This window comes from Caenorhabditis remanei, chromosome IV (genome assembly GCF_010183535.1).
Source record: "Caenorhabditis remanei strain PX506 chromosome IV, whole genome shotgun sequence".
Lineage (NCBI taxonomy): Eukaryota > Metazoa > Nematoda > Chromadorea > Rhabditida > Rhabditidae > Caenorhabditis > Caenorhabditis remanei.
This window is the reverse complement of record NC_071331.1, coordinates 7,784,795-7,797,955: the sequence shown is the minus strand read 5'-3', so window position 1 is coordinate 7,797,955 and position 13,161 is coordinate 7,784,795. Positions and strand designations below refer to the sequence as shown.

The 13,161-nt window shown below is 36.8% G+C and overlaps 5 protein-coding genes across 5 annotated transcripts; 3 read left to right on the top strand and 2 right to left on the bottom strand.

Moving 5' to 3' along the window:
- Positions 1 to 154: 154 nt before the first annotated feature.
- GCK72_012786 (uncharacterized protein) lies at positions 155 to 1,584 on the bottom strand (the record flags this gene model as incomplete). Its single annotated transcript, XM_053729400.1, has 6 exons — positions 155 to 277; positions 325 to 479; positions 527 to 668; positions 716 to 1,127; positions 1,407 to 1,509; positions 1,554 to 1,584. The coding sequence occupies 6 exons, from the start codon at positions 1,582 to 1,584 to the stop codon at positions 155 to 157; spliced, it is 966 nt and encodes a 321-aa protein (XP_053584172.1).
- Positions 1,585 to 3,038: 1,454 nt separating this feature from the next.
- Positions 3,039 to 5,119, top strand: GCK72_012785 (uncharacterized protein; the record flags this gene model as incomplete). The annotated part of the gene is made up of 3 exons (XM_053729399.1): positions 3,039 to 3,341; positions 3,392 to 4,732; positions 4,775 to 5,119. The coding sequence occupies 3 exons, from the start codon at positions 3,039 to 3,041 to the stop codon at positions 5,117 to 5,119; spliced, it is 1,989 nt and encodes a 662-aa protein (XP_053584171.1).
- Positions 5,120 to 8,022: 2,903 nt separating this feature from the next.
- GCK72_012784 (uncharacterized protein) lies at positions 8,023 to 8,491 on the top strand (the record flags this gene model as incomplete). Its single annotated transcript, XM_053729398.1, has 2 exons — positions 8,023 to 8,332; positions 8,376 to 8,491. 2 exons carry the CDS (start codon positions 8,023 to 8,025, stop codon positions 8,489 to 8,491), a joined length of 426 nt encoding a protein of 141 aa, XP_053584170.1.
- A 156-nt stretch (positions 8,492 to 8,647) lies between these two features.
- Positions 8,648 to 9,708, bottom strand: GCK72_012783 (uncharacterized protein; the record flags this gene model as incomplete). The annotated part of the gene is made up of 3 exons (XM_053729397.1): positions 8,648 to 8,920; positions 9,008 to 9,223; positions 9,598 to 9,708. 3 exons carry the CDS (start codon positions 9,706 to 9,708, stop codon positions 8,648 to 8,650), a joined length of 600 nt encoding a protein of 199 aa, XP_053584169.1.
- A 447-nt stretch (positions 9,709 to 10,155) lies between these two features.
- On the top strand, positions 10,156 to 10,708 carry GCK72_012782 (uncharacterized protein; the record flags this gene model as incomplete). The annotated part of the gene is made up of 3 exons (XM_053729396.1): positions 10,156 to 10,204; positions 10,357 to 10,548; positions 10,596 to 10,708. The coding sequence occupies 3 exons, from the start codon at positions 10,156 to 10,158 to the stop codon at positions 10,706 to 10,708; spliced, it is 354 nt and encodes a 117-aa protein (XP_053584168.1).
- Between the last annotated feature and the right edge of the window lie 2,453 nt (positions 10,709 to 13,161).

Here is a 13,161-nt window from a genome sequence, read left to right as displayed (position 1 = left end):
ATTTTCACTAATTTGATCAGTATTGTAATTAATCGATATTTTAGCCAAATTATTTCGTGTATTTTCAGTTTTAATTGATGTAATTCCCTTATTCCTGTAAATTCTATCTCATTTCATTCAAGTACACTATTGATTGTCATTTTTCTTTGAAACACTAACAGTTCAATTCAAAAAGTCTTCTAGTAATTTGATCGATCACATCTTTCTCCAACTTATCCAAATCCCAGTCCTGCGTCTTTAAATCTGCCAAACAATGAGCTTGAGCCAGTTTACGGGGCTGAAAATTCACAAATCTCAAGAATCTAGAAATCCATTTTCCCCCACCACAATATCCCAGAATGACCACTTCTCTGCCAACTCGACCATCTGATTCGTCGTCATTCCATCCAATCCATTTATCATCTGTCTCTTACAGTACTCTGTGACACGTGGCACTTCCAGATGATCGGCCAAATCGAGGAATTTGCTGATGTTTTCGTCTGAATTCGATTGATTTCTGATATGGAAAAGTGATGGAGTGACATACTATCCAATTGGAGATCAACTCCGTGAATTATTTGGAGAAAATCATGGAAAATGTAGAAGAAACAACCGGTTGGAAGATCCGAATAAATTATATTTTGAGATTCAATCATGTGATAAAGATGGGGAGATTGGAGAGAAATCAACTGAAATATAATTAGTTAATTGGCTAATTAATTAGATAGTAATTAACCTTCTTCGACAAGAACATCTGGTGACCGAAAACATTGACTTCCACATCGAAAATCGTCGAATCGAAATGATAAAAATCGAAAAGTTCAACAGAATCGTACAATCTCGACGACTTCACAACTATATTATATCGAATTTTAAACGTTTTCTCCCCTGATTTTTCATCGAAAAACCCTTGTTTCCCATCGTAAATTCTATCGTATCCCGGAATATCGATGATCATTTTATTCGTGTCTTTTGTGAATTCATACCGCCCGATTGCTCTAATCGAATGCTCTGAACTCTCCAAATTCTCAACAACTAGTCCCACTTCCAGTTCAATTGAACCATACGCTTTCGGCTCTTTCTTCTGGGAAATACTGAATTTTACACTGTTTGTTTCCTCGGAATTTGTGGTGTCCACTGTGAATTTCCTGGAATTTACTAGAGGTAATTTGAAATTTGAAATATAGGCTTTCCATCCGGGCGGCCGTTTCTGCGGGGCGGCAAAATTTAAAAAAAAGAAAACAAAAAAGTTTGAACTCGGGAGGAGCAAATTCAAAAACAAACATGTTAACCACTACACCAAACCTTCGCGTGAGAAGAGTAAGGGAATGGGGATAAAAGAAAGGAAGGTGACACGCCAAGAAGGGAAGGGCGTGCATTTTGCGCCCGGATTGAAAACCTAGGAATCTGAAATACTCCTCACTTACCAATTAACATTATGAATCGTTGGAATGCTAAAGAAGTAATTGATACACTTCTTTTCGGTCGGAAAATTCACGTAACGACAATTCGATCCCAGTAGAAATGGGTCTGGAAGTGATTTTCCAGTATTTATGTAGATCACAAATACTTACTTGGCTTTCCAATATAGTCTTGATGTAGCATTTTTCAATCAAAGAAACTCTAAAATAAGCTCTATTCATCTTGCTTTTATTCCAACTAATCATACGTGGAATTCCGGACTGCAAAAGTGGAAATTTCACGTGAAAACTTGAACTCTTCCGATCAAATTTTAGAAAAAATACTCATTTCCACGTAGCTCCAACGATTGGAATGGTGAGTTTCTTTGTGAATGAAATTTCAAATTCCCGCCCGTTCTTCAGTATTGCAGTCGACTTATTCTTCTGTTCCCTCTAGCAATCCATCTGGTTAGCTCTTCTTTTTCTTGTGATACAGGTAAGAACTTTTTGTAAATAGACTACCAACCACAAAATCGATTCTCTTCTTATTATCGGAGTAAAAAAGTTCCGACATTTTTTCTCGTTGCGGACTTGAGATTTCGGCGCCGCCCACTTTTGCAATCTTGCGGCGCGGTGTTTCGCAAGGTAAGCGCACAGTGGCGGTTTATAGTATTTTTCACGAGTAAAATATATGGAAAATGTCAGTTTTCTGTCAATTTTAAAGAATTTTCTTTGAAATATCATTCTGAAAAGCAATATTGACAATAATTGCGTGTGTTTTATAAGTTTGTGTCACTTTTTCAACAGAACTCGTTAGATTTTCGCCGTATCTCTTTGTTTCTTTTCTTTTTCCCTTTATTGCATGATTTTTGTTATTTTTCAGGTTCCAAATGACTCTCAAACAACGTCTCTACATGTGCATGTTCCATAATCCCCAAGTTTTGTGTTAGTTTGATTTCAGAACTTTGTTTTCTCTCCGCCATTCTTTTGTTTCAGAGTGATCGCTTCCAATGGACAGCCGCCGGACATGTCGCCAAGAAGTCAACGATGTCATCGTCGCCAGCTATAAATTGGAGTTCAATTTCTGTTGTCGTGTTAGTTGCAGAAGTAGCTTTTGTTGTTCTCTCCGCCTGTATTCTTTCAGATGACCAACAGCACCACAGATTCGGAGAGGAGTCAAAAACGATGAAGAAAGAAGGCTTCAGTGTGAAATGAAGGAGAATGAAGAGAGGGAAAAATAAGAAAATAAGAAGGAAAACGAATGGAAAGCAGGGAACTGTGATGAAGAAAGAAGAATGAAAGAGGTGGCGGAAAGGAAGAGGAAAAAACGAGAAATCTTCACAACAAATGAGAAGGGAAGAAACGAAGGAGAAGAAGAGAGGAATTAGAAGAAAAAGAATGAACTGGAGGAAGAAGAGAGGAAGAAAAAGAAAAAGAAGGAAGTGGAGGAAGAAGAAAATAATATTTCGTGGAAAAATTCATTTAAATGATTGTGCAATATGATATTAGCGTGTAAACTGTTAATAAATATTGTTTTTATCCAATTTTGAAATGTTGGGCTTCATGTTAGGGTACGCCCCAGTTAAAGTTTTATGCAGCTTCAAGCTGGTTTAATTAAGAAGTGTCATTTGGAAAATATACAGGGTAAAAAATAGAAGTATGGATTCATCTACAAGTACTCCTCGCCTGGTCCGTGTTTCTCTCCGTAGTGTTCCGTCACCTGGTTCTCGTGTTGCTGGAGCAGTTGTTCCCAACCCGATGCAATTCAAATTCATCCCGAAGCAATTCCAAAACAAGCAAACACAAGTGACTCCACACAAACTGGATAATTTCATGTGTTTGAAGATGACTCAGACGGATTTCGAATATGAGAGTGTAGAAACATGTGACACGGCGAATGTGGATAATCAAACGTCATCTGAAATAGCAGTTTCCACTGCTCATGATTACTTCCAAAGAAAGGTTGAGAGAATTGAATAAACAGAATAAGCATTTAATTGGGTTTTTGTCAGATGGAAGAAGTACACACGAGAATCGGCAAAACTATCGCATCACTGAAAGTGGAAGATTTTTCCAAAATCACCACTAATAAGATATTAGCCAATAGTGGTGAAGAGATTGTATCTCATCTGTCAACGATGATCAAAATGATCAACGAGAAACTCGGAACTGACTCAGTCTACACAATGTTCCACGCCGTGAATCAGGCAACTGCTTCTTTTTCTGGATTCCATCGATCTACAGTATCTCGTTACTGCAAAGGTCTTCCGATTCCAGCAAGAAGACGAAGGATTCAGGAGATGGGAAAAAGAGAAAGAAGTAGAAAAATTGCCTCCAGATTAACCTTGTATGAACGTTCTAAGATCGTGAAAGAAGTCCACAATTATTGGGAGAGAAAGGAAAAAGTTACTGCTGAAAGAATCTGGAAATGGGCCAAATCTTCAATTCAGTACCGATTCGGTCTCTCTTATTTTAGAGTTCTTCTTTCTGGCCTTGGATTTTGTTTCAAGAAACTTGGTCGGATGTCTGTCCTCCAAGAACGTCCCAACATCATCGCGGCAAGGAAGCAATATCTTTCAAGAAAGGAGACGTTGAACAAAGAAAATGCGTTTTTTGCAGCTTTCGATGAAACCTGGGCGCATGACGGGATGAGTGCTCGAAGTGGATGGCAGCATCAAAATGGAACAATGTACCGGAGGGCAGAAATGGCTGATATCGGCGCCCCAGTTTCTGGTCCGGAGAAACCCAAGGAAAAAGGAAAAAGAGGAATTGTACTTGCAGTCCTCACAGAAATGGGAACAATTCCGGAAAGTGTAGAATTTAGAGTATCGGGACAAAACGTGGATGAGCAGTATGAAGATTATCACAGAGATATGAATAGTACGGCGTGTGAGGAATACATGCACCGCGTTATTCCACTTCTTGCTGCAGCCGCCGCTCCAACTGGCCGGAAACCGGTTCTTATTATGGATAACGCCCCGTACCATAATAAGACCCGGGAAAAAGTATATCCAAAATACTATATGAAAAACTTATGTCGACTCTTTCAGCCTCCAACCAGCCTTACTTTGAAAGCGGACCTTAAAAAGTGGCTTACTGCACATGGCGTTCCGTTTCCAGCAAAGACGTTGAGGCCCCAGCTGTACAAACTGTCCAAGGAATATGTCGCAAAGAACGGCGGGAAGGAGGCGTTCACAGTTTACGAACTTGATGCCTGGGCAGAAGAAGTCTGGGGAGTAGAAATCCTAAGATTGCCTCCCTATCATTGCATGTGGAATCCAATCGAGTTTTTGTGGTCCCAAACAAAGCAGAATATCCGCAATATGGGAAATAGAGACGACAAAGTTCCGATTGTTAGTGATGAGAGGTGCAACGAAACATATTTCTATTTTCAGGTGGAGAGTAGAACGATTGGCTTCCTCCGTTCTTTTAAAGCAAAAGACGCAAAAGCTCTTTTTGATAAATGCCGCAAAGACGAAGATGAAACGAGAGCAATGATGTTGGAAAAAGAGACGATGCTGGAAGACACTGACTTCTCTCTTCTCTACGAGACGGATGAGCAAGGCCGTCTTGTTAACATCCGCATTGATGATTCGGAAGACGAAGACGCTTATAGCGATGATGAGATTTCCGCTGAAGTATTCGAGGAGCACGAGTTGTCAGACATCGATGAAGACATCGATGAAGACATCGATGATGAGATCGATAATGACATCGATGGGGATGATTCACTCGAGTAGATTTCGTCTCTTCTTCTCCTTCGTTTCTTCCCTTCTCATTTGTTGTGAAGATTTCTCGTTTTTTCCTCTTCCTTTCCGCCACCTCTTTCATTCTTCTTTCTTCATCACAGTTCCCTGCTTTCCATTCGTTTTCCTTCTTATTTTCTTATTTTTCCCTCTCTTCATTCTCCTTCATTTCACACTGAAGCCTTCTTTCTTCATCGTTTTTGACTCCTCTCCGAATCTGTGGTGCTGTTGGTCATCTGAAAGAATACAGGCGGAGAGAACAACAAAAGCTACTTCTGCAACTAACACGACAACAGAAATTGAACTCCAATTTATAGCTGGCGACGATGACATCGTTGACTTCTTGGCGACATGTCCGGCGGCTGTCCATTGGAAGCGATCACTCTGAAACAAAAGAATGGCGGAGAGAAAACAAAGTTCTGAAATCAAACTAACACAAAACTTGGGGATTATGGAACATGCACATGTAGAGACGTTGTTTGAGAGTCATTTGGAACCTGAAAAATAACAAAAATCATGCAATAAAGGGAAAAAGAAAAGAAACAAAGAGATACGGCGAAAATCTAACGAGTTCTGTTGAAAAAGTGACACAAACTTATAAAACACACGCAATTATTGTCAATATTGCTTTTCAGAATGATATTTCAAAGAAAATTCTTTAAAATTGACAGAAAACTGACATTTTCCATATATTTTACTCGTGAAAAATACTATAAACCGCCACTGTGCGCTTACCTTGCGAAACACCGCGCCGCAAGATTGCAAAAGTGGGCGGCGCCGAAATCTCAAGTCCGCAACGAGAAAAAATGTCGGAACTTTTTTACTCCGATAATACATGCATCTCATGAAACAGTCCCTTTTCCAGCAGATTTCCCACCGAAAGGTTGTAGCAAGATAAATTTGAAATACGTGAATGGAACTGCACTCCTCCAATGGCCTGAATGGTGTGAAGTGTTTCATGGACAGTTGAAATTAAGGAATATCGATTTGGAAAGGGCTGATTTCAGGAAATTGGTGAGTGTGGAACATGAACAAAATGAGGAATGAATAGGCATAAACTTTTTGTAACTATGAAGACTATTGAAAACAGGACAACTTATTGAAACTTGTAATCATGATCGTAATGACCCGATTGTTACAAAGTTTCAGTAGACCTATTTAATCGACCTGTCTTTTTCCATAACATACCAGACTTAAAATTGTTAGAATATGCATTCCTCGCTCTACTGTATTTTTCGTGCATTTTTCTCGGTAGGGATCATTCGGCTCAATAGATTACTGTAGTTTTAAAGTGATTCGCTATGGAAGTGAAAAGTATGTGGGAAAACCAAAAATCAAAAAGTTTCCTGTTTCGTTCCATTCATATACATTTTCAAACAGTCTGCTCAATTCAATAAACTTACAAAACGCAATAAATGTACTGTTAGCCTGATTTTGGTCTTGGTTTTTTGTTTTGCCTGTTTCAAAAAAGTTATGATTACAAAGTTTCATCATATTCTTACTGGATAGTCAATCAATATCGGTCAGAGTCTTGAAAATTCACAGCTTCAAAAACTTAAGATATTATCACGCTCAATATCCAAATGATTCTTGCTAGGCACCGTCGAATTGGCAATAGAAGATATGGTATTTTGTATCGTAACTACCATAGTCTTTGCGTGATCAGCCTAACTTTTGGTTATAGTTTTGTTTCCAAAATCCTGATATTCCCATTTCAAAACCGCAATATGATCACAAAAAACAGTTGAGAATAGTAATCCAATCACTTTTTCAAAAAATAAAATGATTAAGAAATAAAATGATTGCATTAGGAAGCTTTGTATTTCAAGAATTTTTGGATTTGCAAAAGTCATTATTAATGATTCAGGGTAACCTTTTTTCTGCAATTCTCGCATTCCGTAGAGTTTCAGCAGATCCTACTCAATCGACCCTTCTTTTTTGATAACATACTAGATTTGCCTAGAAATTTCATCACTTGGTTGAAGTCGGTCTGTAAAATACATATAAATTTTCTTATTTATTCATAGTAGTCATCTTTTGATTAGTTTAATGACATTCTCTGAAATTAAGCAAATAATAGTTCTCCTGAGATTCAACTAACTGACAACCAGACTTATTAAAGTTGACTCAAAAATGACGACAAATCTGCTAATTACGTCATTATGAAATGATCTGGGAACATTAAATTTAGGAGATAATTCTAGTTCAGCTACCCAACTATTGTGTTTTTCACCTCCCAGAAATTCAGTAATTGAGAAACAGTAATATTTTTGGGTTCTGGTAAGCCTAGGCTTGTTTTCACTTTTTCTCATCAAAATACTTTCTCCTAATAGGACCAACAAATACTTTTCTCTGGAAATATCTAAACTTTGAGAATATATTTTCCAGTTTCCTAAAGTCTAGAAACTCGATACAAGCCAACTGAATCTAATAGTGATTCTATTCATTACATTATTTCACATAACAGTTAAACAGCCATGGAGAAAGTTAGGAAATTTTGAATTATTAGGAACAGTGACATGATTTCATGACTGTATTTATTACTCACTTTACCGTCAAGTCAGCGGAAGAATCCAACAGAAATAGTCTAGATTTTCTAATTCCCCCCAAAATTTTCATGTTTCAGGAATTCCTCATTTTTCTCAAAAATATCGGATTTGTTATTAAGTTTCATCTATTTGTGGTTATCCGATAAAAGAATTCACATACACACAGAACTGATATTTTTCATAATAAAAGGTCAGGAAACACGGTTCATTTCAGTTATGTCTTTTTGGTACTGTTAAAAAACAGTAAATTTTTTCCTGGAACTTTTAATTTTTGTCTTAACTGCTATCTGATAATTCCAAAACTGTAATTTCCCAATTACTCCTCTCCTTCAATTCCAGCGTAAAATCATGGGAAGTGTGGAACTAATCAACTCTGGATACTCTCGGATGCCCCAAATGCCGTGTCTGTCTGAAATCGAAACGAATGGATCGTATCCGGGAGTTGTGATCCTAAACAACAAACGACTCCGTGATATTCGTGGATTCATCAACTGGGATAGACACTTTCGAATTCAAGGATACACTCAATTTCCCGTCTTTATTTCTGGAAATGAGCAGTTGGATACTGTCAATATGCCATCGATCATTCATCACCAATTCTCTCCGATTTCTTGTGAAAAACGACTGACGCCCAACTACAGTATCCAGTATGCAGAAGGTTTGTTCCAGAAGTTTCTGATTTTCTTATTTTATGATTTCAGCCATGTCCCTCTCATTCGTCCTCATTTCTCTCATCATCTCTGCTACAGTATTCCTCTATCCATTGAGTTTGGGCAGTGCAAACATCTATTTCGTTCCCGGATATCATAAATCTTGACAGCTTTTTCTGTGAAAATAATTAATGCATTTTTGAAGTTTTGAATTGTTTTATTCTGTGATTCAAAATAGTGCAGTAGTCTCACTACAGTATTAGTACATTTCTCTGAAATATTCGTTTTCCGAAACAGAACAAAAAAGTTCACTTCTTTTTCAACTACCCAAGTGTCTCGGGATTAAAAACCATCGGTCTCATTCTTCCCGTTTTGAAATATTTGAACTGTTGAGCCACCAGAATAATTGCATTCATTGATCTACCAATCGATTGGATCGTTTCTTTGTTTCTACACATTTGATCTACCTTCATCTCTTCAATTACACAATCCACGATAGTCTTGAAATCACTCGTTTTCTTCTTGTTTATTCTCACAACATTTTCGTAATAAATGTGCGTGTTCGCTTGGAAGCAATAATTGATTTTTGGGGATATCTGAATTTGTTCTGAGTAGTAATGTGAAAGATATGATTCTAGTTCAGATAAGTTTTAGATGAAACAGTCTTTTTTCCCCTCACTCACATTCTGTAGACACCTGAAAACAGATGGGCGGTACAATGTCTCTCCGATAAATGCGAGAGCATCCAGGAAGAATCGATAGTGACGGGCAGTGTTGCCGACAACATTCGGACCAATACACGTCGAAACATTCTTTGTGAATTCCGAGAACTTTTTCATGAAAATTGGATCGAGAATCTCGTGACCAGACACGTTGAATAGGGTGGACGAGATGTAGATCTGAACGAGAAATGGGGGTTCTGTGGTATGTGAGAATAGTTGGGGTTGAGGTTGTGAATCTTTCATCAACGTGAAGAAACAGTAGATGTTCAATATTTTCATAACTGCAAGTGTGCTCTACTGAGAATTTGAAAAATTTTGTGTTCTGTTTCTCAGTTCCTATAAAGCGAGTGCTCAATGAGCCTCCTAGGTCTCGTGTTCTCCCGTTTTCAAGCACTATGACATTTAGCAACTGTTAATTTTGCAACTGTGACGTTTCGCAACCACATGACTTTTACTTTCGAGTTTTTCAAGGAATCTGAGACTTTTCTCGAAGCAAAAATCAAAAATTGTATGGTTGCAAAAGTTGCGAAAAGTCGCCTATTCCCTCTCACCTGATACGGCTCCGTGCATTTCGCCAACATGAGATCCTCTTGTGCAAATATTCCGAGATTTGAATTATTTTGGGATGTGACTGATATAATGATGACGAATAGGATAATCATTGAATTCGAACAATTGGACATCATTGCTTCTTTTTGAAGTTGAATGAATGGTTAAAAACGAGAGAAAAATGATAAGGGGACGGAAAAGAAAAAAACCGGAACAGATGGGAAAAATAGAACCAGGGAAAATTGGGGAACGTGTATTCAGATTGTTATCATTGAAGATGGAAAAAAAGATCAGTTATATGAATGAAAGTTTAATTTACAGTAATCCTGAAACAGCTAAATCTGAAAATATTCGTGTTTCTGTATATCCTCAAATTCTCTATTATATTTTCCGAAGCAATATTCTATGCTCCCGCAAATAAAAACTGTAAAATCATAAATTTATATGTACGTGTCCACCCCATGTCCTCATTTTCACCGAATCATCCATTCCACGTGTCATCTTAAACGTGTATTCTTTTGGAAGGAATCTGACTATTTCTATTCTACGACAGAGACCGAATGACTAATTCAAAAAATGATCAAAACAAGGAGAAAAGTGACAGGAATTGTGAGTTACATCAATCATAGAAGGAATTATATTACTGCGATTTTGGATTTGTTATTCTGCAAAAGTCAATAACTGTTTCAAAAGTTCTATATTGTTTTGGGTTATTTGCCACAATGATGGATATGCACTGCTCCAACTATCAAAATTTTCAGCGAACCGAAGTCCTCCTCGAAATGAGAGAATTCAAAAGAAAGTTGAAAAAGAGGAAATGACACTAGATGTGACTCAAGAAATGTCTGAAAAATCATCACAAAACTTCCAAATTGATAAAGAAAAAGGAAGTGAACAACACCAGAATAAGATCATTTTATCGGGTTACTCGACGAGGAGAGTCAGATATAAAAGTGAGGCAATTTCAGGAGAGAAGAAGAATAATTGAAAGAGATTTCAGAGAGTGAACCAGATGAGAAATCAGTGAATATCGATGCGGATCTGGTGAGAAACAATGATAAAACATTGAGAGATGAGGACTGGTTTCTTGAGAAAATTGAAAAGTGCAAGTGAGTTGTTAGAGAATATAAGATGGAAGTATTCTATTGAAGCCAGTGTGTGTTTTTCGACGACGTTCGAATAATTATTCGAAAATTTATTCGAATAATTATTCGAACATTTTTCGAATACTGTTCGAATATTTTGTTCGAATACTTATTCGAATATGTTCGAATAATTATTCGAACTATTCGAATAATTGTTCGAACAGTATTCGAAGGCAATTTTATTCGAACAATTTTCGAATATCGTTTCTAATAAAATTTGAAAATTTTTACTGTTTTTCAAAACGTATTGTTTCCCGACGGAAAATTTTCGCAAGAATTGCTAGTTTTGTGGATAAATTTCCATCTGAACTGTTCAAAACATTCGAAATAGTTCTGACACACAGGGTTGGGAAATTCCGGGCCGGCCCGGCTTCAACAATGTGCACAATTTTTGCACAATTTTTTGAAAATTTAAAATAGTCGAAATTCTTGTACGCTTCAGTTTTTATCGGTTTTCCAAAAAATTGTAGAAAATTCGACGTTTTTTGCAAAAAATCAAAAAAATTTTCAAAAAATTTTCAACAATATTTAAATTTCTACAGGAGCCGGGCCGGGCCGATGAAAATTTTTCAGTCGGCCCGGCCCGGAATTTCCCAACCCTGCTAACACATATCTTCATCATAAATATTTATTTCGCAATGAAGAAAAACAAACTGCAAACGACACCCCGAAAGAACATGCCGCGCCTAGTTTACCAAACGAAAGAAACGTTCGAACGAATATTCGAACGAATATTCGAATAGTCGTTCGAATATTTGTTCGAATATTCGTTCGAATAATTGTTCGAATAAATTTTCGAACAACTGTTCGAACGAATATTCGAACAATTATTCGAATATCATTCGAATTTTTTTCGAAAATAGATATTTTCGAATAAGAAGTTTCGAAAAACACACACTGATTGAAGCAAAGAATTTTGAAACTTTACTCTAGGAGAATTTGAAACAGAAGATTCTGGTGTTTTCTAGGACCCAGAAAAATACTGTGTCATGTCATCATCATAATCTCGCGGGGTATTTCGCTATTAGTTCTGCCTTAACCATCTTTAACAAAGTTAGCAAAAATCAAACCACATTGGTGAAGTGAAGAGACTAGAGTTATATTGTATCAGACATCCTTTTCTGAAGATTTTTAAGCGTAGTGTTTCGATCACGACCGAGATATTTTTAGACATGTACATTGAAAATTCGAGACATTGCAAAAAACAGAGAACTTTCTAATTCCATCGATTTTGGAAGACAAGATAAGTAAACAGGTTCCGAAAATGAAACCGCTCATATTGGAGGTTCATATAATTATTTATCCCCAGCTTGTTTCCAAGTTTCAAAAAGTTTTACTCATTAATGAATTGGTTTTGACATTTTACAGTTTCAAGATGCCTTGATTTGACTTGCCATCTTGATTACCCAATTTTTGTATACTGAACATTTTAGTTCTGAAACACCCCGGTTTTGGAATTTAATTAGATGGTTTCTTGAAAAGATTGAAAAGTGCAAGTGAGTAACTAATGAGAGGAGGGGAATTGAAGTGAAGAATTTAGAACATGTACTCATGGAGAAGTTGAAACAGAAAATTCTGGTGGTTTCTGAAAAATGGGATAAAATTCAAAAAGTACTGTCTCATATCATCATCATAATCTCTGCGTTGTTTTTCTCTATTAGTCTTCAGCATATAAGACGTATTCAAGCAGACCATTTTGGTGAAGTGAAGAGACTAGAGTTATATTGCATCAGGAATCCATTTCTGAAGATTTTAGATATTTTAAGACATGTATAATGAAAGTCCGAGACACTTCAATACCGCGAAATTTCTAATTTTAGTTATTTTGAAAGTTCTTGTATGGAACCGGGTCAAAACTCCTCGGTTTCGAATATGAGATGGTTAACACTCGAGGTACCAGAATTTCCCGGTTTTGAAACGTCACAGTTTTAAAACAGTTTGTTTCAAAGGTTTAAAATGTCTCAATCGGTAAAGATTCGGTTTTTGACTTACTGTTCCAAAATGTCATGATTTGACTTCCCATCTAAATTAACCCAGTTTCAACGTTGTTGATAATGAAAAGTCACAATTTAGAAGCATCCGGTTTTGGAATTTAATAAGATTCTTTCATTTATTCATATCATAATTTTTTGAATCGTTTTTGACTTTTCACAGTTTCAGAATGTCTTGATTTGACTTGCCATCTAAACTACCCAGCTACAATGTATGTGTTATTGAAATGTCTCCGTGAACTTTTGATATATGAATGTAGCCTAAGGTCACTTGAAAACCTTGATTGACTTGCCATTGTCTTGATTTGACTTGCCATCTTTCGAATTTCAAAACAACTAGTTCCAATACGTTCCCGATTTTAATTTGTCTCAATCAATACGGTTTTGACTTTTCACTGTTTCTGAATGCCTTGATTTGAATTTCTATCAA